At 46.2% G+C, this 13762-nt stretch overlaps 1 protein-coding gene across 1 annotated transcript in view; it reads right to left on the minus strand.

The window, feature by feature from the left end:
* The window catches only part of st6galnac3 (ST6 (alpha-N-acetyl-neuraminyl-2,3-beta-galactosyl-1,3)-N-acetylgalactosaminide alpha-2,6-sialyltransferase 3), a 63792-nt gene that overhangs the window by 31918 nt on the left and 18112 nt on the right, over nt 1-13762 (minus strand). Inside the window, exons 2-3 of the mRNA XM_030115477.1 lie at nt 8612-8776; nt 635-1044 (exon numbers count right to left, since the gene is read on the minus strand). Of these exons, the coding sequence (XP_029971337.1) occupies nt 635-1044; nt 8612-8776 (575 nt within the window). The remainder of the gene's footprint in view (nt 1-634; nt 1045-8611; nt 8777-13762) is intronic.

Raw genomic sequence — 13762 nt, forward strand, 5'->3', positions numbered from 1 at the left:
TGTTGCTGCCTTCTTTCTAAAGCCGTTTCCATGGACACACGTTACCTCTCGCTGCCCGGAATATGTGCAACCAAAACACAGAGAGCGACGGACGGACCGGTGCAGGAGCAAACATACGGACGAGCCGCTCAGATATTCATTAGAGCCTTTCACCGAGCGGTAATGACGGGAGCGCCGCGTCTCGCCCCGCAGCTTTATGTCCTGTAATGAGATTCTTCTCCCTGAGCATCCGTCCCTAATCCCACGCCTCTATCGGCGCTTGGGGGGACTTGGGAACAGCTGAGCCAAGCCGAACATGGACGCTCGACATGGAATTCAATGTTAAACCTGCCGCGCTGAATGGGAGCGAGACAATGGCGCTGCAAAGGGACGGATGCTACGCCTATTACCCAACATGCTAATCCTCTTAAGAAGTTAAGAGAGGTCTTGATGACATGGCGGGAAAAGCAGGAATTTACAGCTCTGCGGAAATAAGCAGAGACCAGCACGTGAAATGAGGTTCATCCGAAACAATGGCGGACCCGTCTCCTCGTTCTCAGTCATTAACCTGTAAAACTCTGTGGGAAAAGGAGCAGCCGGGCGGGGACGTCTTTAAATGAAAACGCCAGAGTGGCAGAGTGAAGCAGGGACCCACCTGTCCTTCCCCGTCTCCTTCTTGAAGACCATGTCGCAGTAGTTCATGCGCTCGTCCGTGTGGATGTAGATGCGCGCGCTGGGGTATTTCTCCAGCACCTTCAGCAGCATGTTGTAGACCACGCCCTTGCCGTCCTTCCTCATGTTGCGCAGCGGCCCCCACACCACGTAGATGGTGTCGTTGTTCTCGCCGAAGAAGTGCTCGGACTTCTGCACCAGCTGGGGCACGCTGGTGTGGGACACCACCCTCAGGGTGGTCCGGCGGCCCACGTCCTCCTCGAACCCCAGCGTGGGCGCGTTGTTCATGCGCATGACGCACGGGTAGCTGTCGATCTCGGCGCCGATGGCCTGGCCCAGCATCTGTCCGGAGCTGGACACGATGCTGCACAGGTCGCAGTGCAGCTTCAGCGGCTGAGGAGGGAGAGACGGCGGTTAGAACCCGTCCTGATCCGTCCCTGAAGCCCGTCAGCTCTCCTCACGGGGGTCAGGGTCAGAGCGGCAGCGCCCACAATCACACAGAAACCACATGAATAAGCAAGACGTAATTCAGGGCAAGCCTGTTAATTCCTGAGTTAAAGGTGCTGTAGGCAGGATTTTGCTAGTCAGTGCTAATTTTTCTGTGTTTTCTTTGGATTAAATGTTAGAGTATCCATTGATAATCCTTTAGGAGTGTAGCATCACTGCACTACCACGAGGGCGCAGCGTTTCCATCTGTCTCTGTTCTGAGCTGAAAAGGAATCTCGACAGCTCCAGGTATCTTTGACCAATCAGAAGAGCCCATGAGGCTCTAACCGTGATTGGTCGAGGGGCGTTCGTCGTACGTTCTTGTGGGAGGGGCTTAACTTGCGTAAGGGCGTGATGTCAGAGAAAACAGGACAGGATTGGCTGTGGTGGGTTTCAAATCGCCATCTTTGATGGGTCAAATCGCCATCTTACTTAGGTAACCCTAAGCAAGATGGCGGAGATGCTGAATCCTGCCTACAGCACCTTTAATCCAGCATGAGCGTGGCGGTCTTTCAGGAGCCCCTGTGGAGCACTATATCCTCCCAGATTGGTGGAATTTCCTTTAATATGAACATGTTTCACTGGGATAACTGCACATCACTGACGTTTGTAATTGATTACAGTTAGTAACTACATTCTCTGTTACGCTTTCTTAGTATTGTGCACATTTTGTTGGGTGTTGCACTTTTCAACTAAAACTGAGTAAGTTGGAAAGTATTTAAAGAAATAGCAATGCAGCTCATGCTACCAGTCTGTCCGAGGCAGCTTCTTCCAGATGTTTTCATCTGTTCCAATCAACAAAATAGGCCCGTTTATACAACAGTGACTGAAGTGGAAATAGATTTCTTTTGTGTTTCTGTTTCAGACAAACTTCACGTTTTCGGTAATGCTTTAAAAAAGATGTCTGATTACACGCTAACAGACAATGTAGTTTTCATGTGGGGCCACTAGAGGGTGCTGTTGGCTGTTTTGAAATGAAACAACTCGCACACATGCAGAGAACAACAACGCTATAAACATTAACGATGGCGAGAACGCGGACAGTCGTATAAACAGTGAAGCTGGATTACTATTACAGAGACTGTAACTATAAAACTACCAAGTCCAGGAGGATCTGGACCCAGAGTCACGACACTCCGGAGGAAAACATTGTTATTGCTGACTAACTCCTGCATGTGAAGAACTGTTTACTGCCACCACGGCGCACATGCACAACAGAGTCAGGAGGTTTTCAGGAGTTCCCACTGTCCCGTAAATAAACATCCAGAATGAAATGAGTGTTTGGTGTTTACACTTGAAAACATGTTTGCATGAATGGGTTTTAAACAGTCATCTGAAGCTGCACAGTCCTGTGTTCGTCAGGTTATTACGTCTCCAGCGTTACTTTCCAACACTTTCAATTCAAGTTTGACTTCATAGACAGAAAAGTGCTGAGGTATTAATTTTCAAGTTCTTGAAAACAGAAAAACAACATTTAACTTTTGAAAATACAATAAAACACATGGATACAGACAAACTACTCATAAAATATCTCTTGTTCCACTACTTCATTATCCAATTCTTTTTCATAATCCTCAAGCAATACATACAACATCTCAAACTGCTCATTTCTGATCTCACAATGTTACAGTTTGCGGCATACTTTATGTGTGTAATATCATTAAAGTGATGTTTTGGCAGGAGACTTGTGAGGCAGGAGCATTAAGTGAAATGCACTTTGTAATGATTAATAAAAATGAATATATTCATCAGGATTTACAGGCTTCTATAATTTTCTTTCAGTCCTGGTGATTGATGTCACAGCGTCCAGAGCTAACAGAGATTAAGTTAATTAAATAAGAGACCTGCGAGGTTACAGCTGCGACAGCACAGGAAAGAAAGGACGCTGTGCTGCGCACTTTACTGTAATTCTTAAATGTATCTTATGAAGCAAAGGAATCGGTCATGAATCTTCAATAGGAGCTGTTAGCGATGCTCTGCCAGGAGAGGAAGAAAGCAGGAGATTTGCTTAATGGGAGCTAATATGCTTGGTTTGTTTTGATGAGATTAAATTCACTTAGTTGAATGAACGCAGGGCAAAGTTAGAGGAGGAGGAGGAGGAGGGGGAGCGAAGCTCAACACAGACGAATGCAAATTGCATTTTTCCTGCATTCTGCTGGCAAATGTGGAAGATTTTGTACGATTAAGCAACAAATAAGAGAGTTTTGATGTGCAAACACGACAATCCAGGTAAATTTCACTGCAGCTACAGTCGCGGCGGCCATTGTCGCCCCAAAACAAGACCGGCTGCTCCGAGAGGAAACAACAATCGTGCTGATTTTCCTTCTATCCTCCGGGTAAATCACTCCAGTCAGGCTTTCTCCTCTCCTTCAGGGATTCAATCAGACGCTGAGGACTGATCTCTGGACCTGAGCAGGTAGTTCTCCGCTCGCCGGCTGGTTGAAACACTCATCGGCGGCCGCAGCCTTCAGCTGTCAGCAGCTCGTCCATCACGGCTCCCGTCGGCCCGGTCCATCCCTCCATCCCTCCATCCCTCCATCACTCCATCACTCCATCCCTCCATCACTCCATCACTCCATCCCTCCATCCCTCCATCCCTCCATCACTCCATCACTCCATCACACCTTCCAGTGCACAGATTGGCCGGGCTCCGCGGGGAACGCCGGCCGGATAACTGCATGCCCGACACGGGAGCGTGTGATTGGAAAGCGGACCGCCGGGGAGCTCCTGAGCAAGGCATTTAACCTACTGCTGCTGCAGAGGCAAAAGTGAATCAGAGCATGTTCTTTTAATACGGCTCGGCGTGTCTGCGGCTGACGCCGTGCGTTAAAGCTCCTCTCATGATTCACACGCATCTCGTGGTAAATGTGTGGATTTTCCATCTGTGTTGGTGAAACGCTCCAGCCTCTTCTCCTCTGCTGTGATTCATGCTCCAGCTTCAGCTTCACTGCAGCCACATTTCATCCAGGCGTGCACAGAGCGCACAGAGCGCACTTTTATAATCCTAATAATTCTGGCAGCCCGATAAAATACAAAATCTACTCGGAAAATCCTCCGATTTTAATGCATGAGTGTGTAAAAAATAAAGAGGGTTATTTAGAAAAAGAAAAGCAGGCCTGGAGCCGGTGACACGGCCGCCGTTAAATTACAGCACCGGGGTGTGAACTTCACTCTGACGTTCAATAAAATGCTCCGAACGCCATTAATTAATCAGCATTAATTATTACATCAACCTCCCGGGTATCTCAGTGGGACTCAAGTCCTTCTGGATGAAAATGAACTGATTATCTCAAGCAGGCTGCACGGGGAGAAGGGATTAAATCCAGATGTTCCTCTGGAGGACTCGCTTCACACTGAGGAGCAGGAATCTCAGAAATCTGAGCTTTTTAAGTGCAAATCGATTCTTCTTCTCCTGTCACGAGTGAATTTCCAGTTTGGAGAAGTGCTTAACCTCTAAAACACAAATCAATACTAAGCACACGGGCTGGAGTGTGAGCGGTGTGTGTGAGAGACCCGGTGTGAATCCTGCATCTGCTGTAAGGTCACGGAGCAGCGGAACACACTGCTCAGTAAATCACAGCATAAGAAATACTTCAACAGCTCCACTGAACGGTGCAGATGCTGACATCCACAGTTTAGACCACAGAAGCTCGAAATCAGCCAAAATTTTTTTAATTTTTTTAATTTGACAGAAAAAAAACTCATTTCTAGGAGAGGAAAAGCATTTTCATGAGGAGCTTGTTATTCAAACGGGAAAAGATGGAAATGTTAAATGTTGGTTAACTCCTCACTTCACAACAGGGTCGAGAAAGGCCGCATGCAGAGTTCCTGTAATCTGAATCAGCACCTTCGGAACTTCTAAAGTTCTCCTAACATTTCTGAAGACTTTACCCAACATTAAACAGTAATCACTTCATTAATTAAACCTAAGATGTTCCTGCACAAACAGTTTTCATTAAAAAAGAGCTTGAACTCGTGTTCCTTTTAGAGCGATTCTCAGCGGAGGACGTCAGAATATCAAGTGGAACTTAAAGTGGGAACAGTTACGAAGAAAACGCGTTCAAGGCCTCTAATATTGGAGGTAACGTGCTGATTGATGAAATTAAGGGTTAAATTGGACCATTGTGTGATGCTCACAGTTAAAACCATGCAGCTCTAATGACGACCAGAACAACATGAGCTCCCAGTGACGCCGCTGGTCCCTGCTGGTCCCTGCTGGTCCCTGCTGGTCTCTGCTGGTCCCTGCTGGTCCCTGCTGGTCCCTGCTGGTCTCTGCTGGACCCTGCTGGTCCCTGCTGGTCCCTGCTGGTCCCTGCTGGTCTCTGCTGGTCTCTGCTGGTCCCTGCTGGTTCCTGCTGGTCCCTGCTGGTCTCTGCTGGTCTCTGCTGGTCTCTGCTGGTCCCTGGTGGTCCCTGCTGGTCTCTGCTGGTCTCTGCTGGTCCCTGCTGGTCCCTGCTGGTCTCTGCTGGTCTCTGCTGGTCGCTGCTGGTCCCTGCTGGTCTCTGCTGGTCCCTGCTGGTCTCTGCTGGTCTCTGCTGGTCTCTGCTGGTCCCTGCTGGTCTCTGCTGGTCTCTGCTGGTCCCTGCTGGTCCCTGCTGGTCTCTGCTGGTCCCTGCTGGTCCCTGCTGGTCTCTGCTGGTCTCTGCTGGTCCCTGCTGGTCCCTGCTGGTCCCTGCTGGTCTCTGCTGGTCTCTGCTGGTCTCTGCTGGTCTCTGCTGGTCTCTGCTGGTCTGGCTTTGCCATAAATCCCTCCACCCCACCAAGCCTTTAACAGAATAACTTCCCTTCGTCCTCACACAGTGACGCTCATCTGCTGCAGCAGAATTCCAGCTGTTGGCAGTGAGCAGTCAGTGCTTTTACCTCAAGTCCGGGTTCATCAGGAACTATCAAAGTAAATGAAAAATGAAAACAGATACAAGAGGAAATGCACCTCTGAATGAGGTCGGCCTTGATAGGAGTTGATCTGCTGACTGTAGGCAGCAGAAACATTATCACAGCCTGAGACTGCGGCTGTACCGTATTAACAACAGGAACACAGGAAGTCTGGAGCGGCGCAGTCCAGAACGAGGACAAATCTCATTAACCCTACCTATAAACCGGTCGGAATTTACAACGCTCAGGTCCAAAAGAAAACACTGCGTTTGGCTCTGGGGCTGCGACAGGCCAGAGGCACCAACGTAAAGTGCCACAAGACAAATGTTTTCCATTTCTCCCCAAAAAGCAGAGCAGCAACGATTCATCACGCCTCCAGACAGACTCAATCAAATGAGGAGAATAAGGCAGGCCGTTCCCGGGCCGCCGGGTTTTGCATTATACATGCCTGCGGGAGGTTTATAACACCCCGAACTGTCCGAGAGAAATATTACTGCTTCTCAGGTGTTTAACAGAGGCTGACAGCTCCAGACGGAATCGTTACGACAGGAGTCTCGCCTTGAGCAGACACACACACTCCTGTCCATCCTGTGTCAGAAATTTCAGCTCAACGCTTCGAGACTCCATTCAGCCCAATCAAGCACTTTCTGATTTACTTTATAAAAAAAAAAAAACTCACACTGAGCCAAAGAGAGGCCTCATTCCACAGAGGCCGCCAGTCTGTCTCCGTGATTTGCATACCTCTCTGAGGGCGAGGGCAGTGATTTACAGCAGGCAGGAGGCCGGCGTGACGCCTGATTGCCTCTGGGCTGTCGTAGCGTGGATGAAACCCTGAGAGGCAGAAGACGACGTCCCGCATTCAGCTGACAGTATCGGCCCGCTCGATATAAGGCATCCGCTTCCACATCTGAGCCCAAAAATGAACCCGCGTTGCACGTCGGCTGGAAGTGTTGCGTGCATCTCCGCCGGCGAAACTCATAATTTCCTTGCATGACGAACCGATATTGAAAATAAGAGCGCGGTTTCAGAGCGTCGCTTCCCCCCAAAACAACAAACACACAGCCCGCCTGTTACACTGGGATGCGGTGGGAATTAAAAGGCTTTGATATTTCAATTTCCATAAATTGTGTTGGGAATACACAGCGCAGAGCTGTTTGAAGGCAGAAGAATGGGATCACGGACCGGGGTGTCTGGAATCACAAAGAAATAACGCGCTGGAGACATCAAACAGGCCTTTTCACGTCGGCCACACACCCTGGCACAACGGATGAAAGGAATCCTGAAGGAGGCGCCGCGTCTGCATGAGCGCATCCGAACACAGGTGAATCCGTGTGATGACAGGTTAACGGTAATGGATGGATATAGAATGCAAATGTGCCATGAGAGGAAAGGTTCATGAGGAGTGTGGCGAAGTTACGACCGGTGATTAAGGGAGTGTTTTCCGCATGAATGTGGTTTCAATACAAAAACCAACAGCGCCAACTCCTGGCCCGACATGATAACCACATTCTGCCTTTTTCTGTGTCAAACTGACATTGTTTCCCAGATTCTGCCAAGTTTAAGAGGAAACCGTTTCAGGAATGAAAATGCTAAAGCGACGTATTTCCACTGTAAACACTGACAGACCTGAGAATGACAAGAACTCAACAACCCTCTGTCCGTCAGCGTTCAGATTCAGATTCAGAGTTCGCCTTCTCACTCACTGAGTGAGCATTTTGTCCATTTTGTCTCTTTTCTCGTTATTCACTGACAGCTGTTAGAGCTGGGACGTTTTGCTTCTTTCCCAATTCGATTTTTTTTACGATTTGTTTGAGTGCTGATTCAATTTAAATTGCAATTCTTCGATTCAGATGATTTTTGTGTATTTTAGTCGGCTTGAACACTAGACCATGTGGAAAAACTCTAATGATGTCTACAAACTGAATCAGAGGACATAAATGCACATCACATCTGAGTCTTTTGAACCTTTGAACTTTCTTTTCGAAAGCTTTGACTGTGGAGCAAAAATAACAGCATAAAAAAAATGTAGTTTTATTTAAAACCAACCGTTTCATCCCCATGTCTTCTTAAAATACAATACATACGAATATATTTTAATTTGCAAAAACTGTAAATACAAAAGGTCCTGTCATAAACATTTGGTTCAAGTAAATTACTGTTCAACGAATATAGAAAAAAAAAATTCTAACAGAAAAAAATGGATTTTAAAATAGCCGCACAAAGAAATCCTGATATTTATGTAACTCTAGTTTTCTTCCCACACCAACACTTACATTTTTCAATTGCAGTTATAATTCCAAACAACAATCACCCCACTGCACGTCTCATTTCTCCGCGGTTTAGTGAGACTCTCAGTAGGTTTTATGTGTACCTAGAAGTTTGATAGTTCGTTTAAATAACTAAATTAAATTTTTTACATAATTGACCAAATCAAAGATTGAACAGAGATTTATTTAAAGGTCCTGGGAGTTTTTTGCTTCATCAGCTGCAGAGTGGGAACACACTGTCATATAAACTACACAGATAAACTGCACCACTACAGAGGTGAATAAACGAATTCACGCTTTGTCAGCTGAAGCCTCGGCGCTGCCGCGGCTCTCACCTCCTCTTTGACCAGGCTGACGTAGCCCTGGTGAGGCTTGAAGGCCTTGTCCGGCGTCTGGCCGAACACGGGCTCCAGGAGGAGGTAGGGCTTCCCCGAGTAGTTCACCATGACCACCAGCAGAGACACCACCACGATCAGAGCAGTGGCGATCAGCGACTTCCTCTGCGAAGGGAGAGAAACGGCGACTGATGAAACGTGACTGAACACTGGAGCACACGTCAACATTCAGCTTCACACTTTTTATTTCATTTAAAACAGCATCATTCACAGAAGACAGTTTGCAATAGAAAGCTGTAATATATAAGTGGAGGCTGGGCTGAGGAGGAATGTCGTAAAGCTTCTTTTCAGAGCGTCTCACATGGCAGCCCTCAGATCTTCAGGGAAACTGATCGAACATCTCGCAGCCAGCAGGCCGCAGAATCACATTCTGGTATCGGCTTTACGGAGTTCTGTCCGAGGTTCTGAGGGGTCGCAGCGGCTCTGGGGAGTTCTGAGCAGGTGATCCCAGAGTTCAGCTCCGAGACCACAGAGTGCTTCAGAAACCGTTTCTGAACCAGCAGGAGATTCTTAAAGACGTTTCGTCCCACATCATTCAGTAGAAGCATCCATGCTGACCTGGCTGGATTACCTTGGATTATTGGACTTTAGACAACTTGGATTGCATAATTATTAATGATTACTGTTTGAAATCACCAGAAACTGAACCACAGAAAAATGAGGACTGGTGAGAGTCACTAGAGCGTCGTCTGAACAGCGGGGACAAGAGCTCTCGTCCTCCTGGAAGACCTTTTTCAAGCAGCGGAGGGAAAGTGTTAAACTCAGTCATGAGGACCTTTGATTCCGGTTGAATGGCAGTAACCTCTTCCCACCGACACAAACCATCATGCTCAAACTGCAGTTTATAGCATGAGGTACTTCATTAAAAGATTTCCATTGGTTTTGGGTGTTTCCATGCATCTCCAAGCCTTTCGCCGTTGCTGCAGAATTGATTTGCGTCTGACTTTATGGTTCTGAAACATCTGGATCTCATGTCGCCATGTGATCGCTGATCATTCCAGAGAAGAAGAAAAAAAAAGGCATATTCCAACACTGCAACAGCACAGCCTTTACATCTTGGATGCTGAGAGGCGAGCACATATATTAGAGCCTTCTTCTCCTGCAGGATCGTGTCCTTATCGTAATACAAGCAGCCGTGGGGACAAACGAAGCTGAGTGAGCGCCGCAGGGCCGCAGGCTGCTCCTATCAGTGGATTATGGCCCCTGTTCATTTCACATGGATGCAGTAATCGACTTTTCAGTTTTAAGATTTCTACCGATAAAGCAACAGCTGGAGCACGGCTCGTTTCTTTTTTAATACACTGCAAAACTGTGAAGGTAAAAGGCATTAGGGCTCGGCAGAGCGATGAATAATGGATAAGGGGCCGAGGACAAGGAAAGGTCTCACAGAGGAGAAACTATTGGCAGGAAGAGCCAGAAATCAATGCTCAGATGAGAGGAAGAATCAGACGGTGCGCTACAGCATGGCAGGGCCTGAGGGCGGCCACAGACTTCAGCAGAGTTCGAGATGCTCCTGCTCTAACAGACAACACCAGTGGGAAACTCTGGATTTTTATTTTTTTTAATTTTTAAGCATGGTGGGGTTTCACAGGTTCTTTGAAGCTATCTGATGGAGAAAAGACTGGATGTGGAGCACAGCGATGGCGCCGCCCCAGCAGCCAAAACGCCCGCAACCGCCGCCAGCTCTGATCTCCAACATCAAACGTCCCCAGGGATGGACCGGCGGCCTCGCTTCAGATCAAACGCTCGGCGGGCTAAAAGAGGGCCGGGGTAAGAAGACGGCGACCGTTCGCCGGTCCGACAAGCCTATCGCGTCTCGCCGGTTGCACCTACGTTACATCACACATTCTCCCCCGGCATTAGCGGCCATCTTTGATCACAAACGCAGGAGTCCGGACTTTGATCTGGTGCAGAACGGCACAAAGAGAACCCATCGCAGATTAGTCTTCCCGTCAATATCTTGAGTACTTTACAAATATCCGAAGGACAGTCGGTCCCATGTCACTCAGGAAAAAAGAAAAAGAAAAAGGCAGGTCGTTTACTGAAAAAGTACGGTAAGAAGCAGGACTCCATGTGAAGCTGCAACCACCTTGTTTGGCAACAATCACGTCAGACAACGACGGCTGGGGAGATGTTTCATTTAACACACCCTCACATCTGCTTTTTTTTTTTTTTTTAAAGGTTTTAAAACCCTCATGTTGATCTCAGTTCACACACTGACTGGGCGGAGTGTGTGACAGAATCACACATGAGGAGAAACAGCAGAGAGTGATTGATGGAGGACATGTCCATCCAGGCAGCGCCTGAACTCAGCTGTACTGAAGTAAAACGTGGGCAGATTTTGTTGTAATAAAGTATTTTTACTCGGGACTCAGAAAATCAAGTGCTCGAGTTTTGGTTTATTCTATATGAGAAAGTCTGAAATACTTTTATTGCAATAATTCTATAATTTTAGAAAAGAAAATATAAATATAAGAAATATCCCAGCAGCTCGATTCTGACTAACAGTAACGGCTCGATATACAAATGTCCACGTAAAATAATACAGTATCATCTCTTTTGAAAGCAGAGAGCAGAGATCAGAAACTAGATTTCTAAAGTATAGAAAGGAATTGTTTGCAGCATTTAAAGTGGTTTCATGAGGATGTCTCGTCTTTAGAAGAGTGAATGCACTACACCAGCGACAAACTGGACAGAACCAGTCACTAAAGCAGCCACGTGAAGAAGAGTTTATCTGCAAAATAAAGCCAGTATTGCGATCTCTACAGTTCAGAACGCCCTCTACAACATGGATCTGAGTTGATCTCTTCTCATAATGATCATATTCTATTGAAATAAAACGGTCACCATAAAACATTTCACCTCTTTATGTGAAAACAACATGAACTCTGAAAGTCATTTCCAACTGGCATTGTGGTGTAAAGAGCTAACTACTTTATTGAACCACCTTAAATTAAAATAATGATAAAAACTAAAGAATAATCTAAAATAACTGGAACAGCACAGTTTCCACAGGACCGTATTCCAACAGGTGAAGGCGACAGCTTTCTGAACTCACACCCTGAGGATACCGGCAATTATCACAATCGACGATTATCCCGGTCAAAGAAATAAACCCTGATCAATTAATCTGTTGTGTTTTCATCAAGATCGATGATATGAATGTCTATCATCCCACCCCAGCATCGTCTTAGCGATCTGTCTCTTTCCACTGTGACAGACCGGAGCCCCGTCCAGAGCTGTTCTACTCAACTCCTGGTCTCCTGCGCCCCATGGCACGAATTCAGCTGTGGTGGAATCATCTCAACATTTAAATAGTGTAGATTTCCAGTTCTGAGGTCAATTTTTTGTCTCTAAACTTTCCCCAAAACTCTAGCTTTCAGATAAGGTCACATGAGGGAGTCAAACGGTCGTATTTGTGCAGAACAGGCAGCTGAAAAGCACTCTGGGCTGAGATCTCTGAGGGTTCGCATGAATAGAAAAGTTATTTCCTGAGAAAGGTTTGAATTCTCCCCCTGAAGATTTCTATCTGCATCAGTCCCTGCAGCTGCGGTCCCAGTTAATGGATACCAAATAGGAAATAAATCTGTAAATTGCAGAATGATAAACAAGCGGTGCTCAATTCACTTGTGTGATGAATGAAAACTGAAAGCAAATTAGCTGTTTTATTTCCTCATGCGTAATGTGCAATCACAGTTTCACCTCCATCAGGCTCTATCTGAGCATGCAGAGAATACAATTCCCCACAAAGAATAAGGCCACAGCTCAGTAAACAAGGAGGCTTCAATCCACAGAGCGAATGGCGATGCTCCTGGATTAATGAGAGACTCCACCTGAAGAAAATGGCTCATGAAAAAACATATCTGTTAGCTCCTTTTTCAAGTGTCTCCTGGGCAATACGGAAAAAAAAAACCCCAGAAAATTACATTTGCAATGCAGAAAGGTTACCTGACTCTCAACGCCACGGTCCAGCGAGCATTTAAAATCCAATTTCAATTAAGGCGTTTGAGAAAATATTTACAGTCTTTCTCTCCCTTCCTCTTCTTTCGTGTCTCTCGGCGGGAATAAACAAAGCGCCGCTCCTGAGACTGGAGGCGGGTCCAGCAGGTTACCTGGTCCAGGTCAAACCCCAGCAGAGGCCTGGCCTCAGGAGCCATCCCGACTCCAGATACCGGCCTGTTCTCGTCCTGGAGGAGAACCGTCACGCACAGGTCCCCCCCAAAAAAACCTGCTCACAGGAACTCCGGCTGGCACAGAGCGCGCATTAATCCCCTCCACATGTTCCTGCACTCACGCGAGGTTGGTCGCTGTACGATTCATTTCATTCATTAGTTATTTATGCAGGGGTTCTTTTTTTAACCGAGAATTTTTTTCCCAGTTTCGTTTAGAATGTGTGTAAAATAATCCCCATGACTCTTTACTGCTCAGCTAATGTTGGTGTGCTACAGTGTAAAAACATGAGCTGCATTAAAGCTGCAAAAGCACCAATTCAGCATCAAAATTAAAAGTACCAGCATCACATATTCAGCCTTTTTTCATCTGAAGCTTGAAGTGAGCGATATCTAAAAACACTATTCTCGTTATTGTATAAAAACCTATTCTAACAAAAACATTTCCTCATTAGAGGCATATCTTTATTTTAATTAAGCAAGAAAATGTTAATAAGATTAAATTCTAAACAAGAAGAAGAACATCATTAAGCTGGTTTCATAGCAAAGTCAGTCGTTCACGCTGTAGTTCTCATTATAAAGATGCGTGAGTGTTAATCTAGAATAAGTAATAAAACACACTGCAATAAAGATAAAATTATGTATATCTATGTAATCTTATATAAAACTTTGTGATGCATTAGATATGCGTGTTTAAATCAGATGCAGTGCGGTACAGTTGCCTCAACACATAAATATCGGATTCCATGGTGTCAAAGAGAAGATGGAGCAGAGGTCTGGTTACATGTTGTGTCTGGATCGTCAGTGACTTTCAACTAAATATTGCAAAAGATAAAATATAAAACCTCAATACAGCTCTTCCTGCACTGCAGGAGTTTCAGCAGCTAATTCACAAAACGAGTTGAACGAACGTCACAAAATA

This window comes from Salarias fasciatus, chromosome 18 (genome assembly GCF_902148845.1).
Source record: "Salarias fasciatus chromosome 18, fSalaFa1.1, whole genome shotgun sequence".
Lineage (NCBI taxonomy): Eukaryota > Metazoa > Chordata > Actinopteri > Blenniiformes > Blenniidae > Salarias > Salarias fasciatus.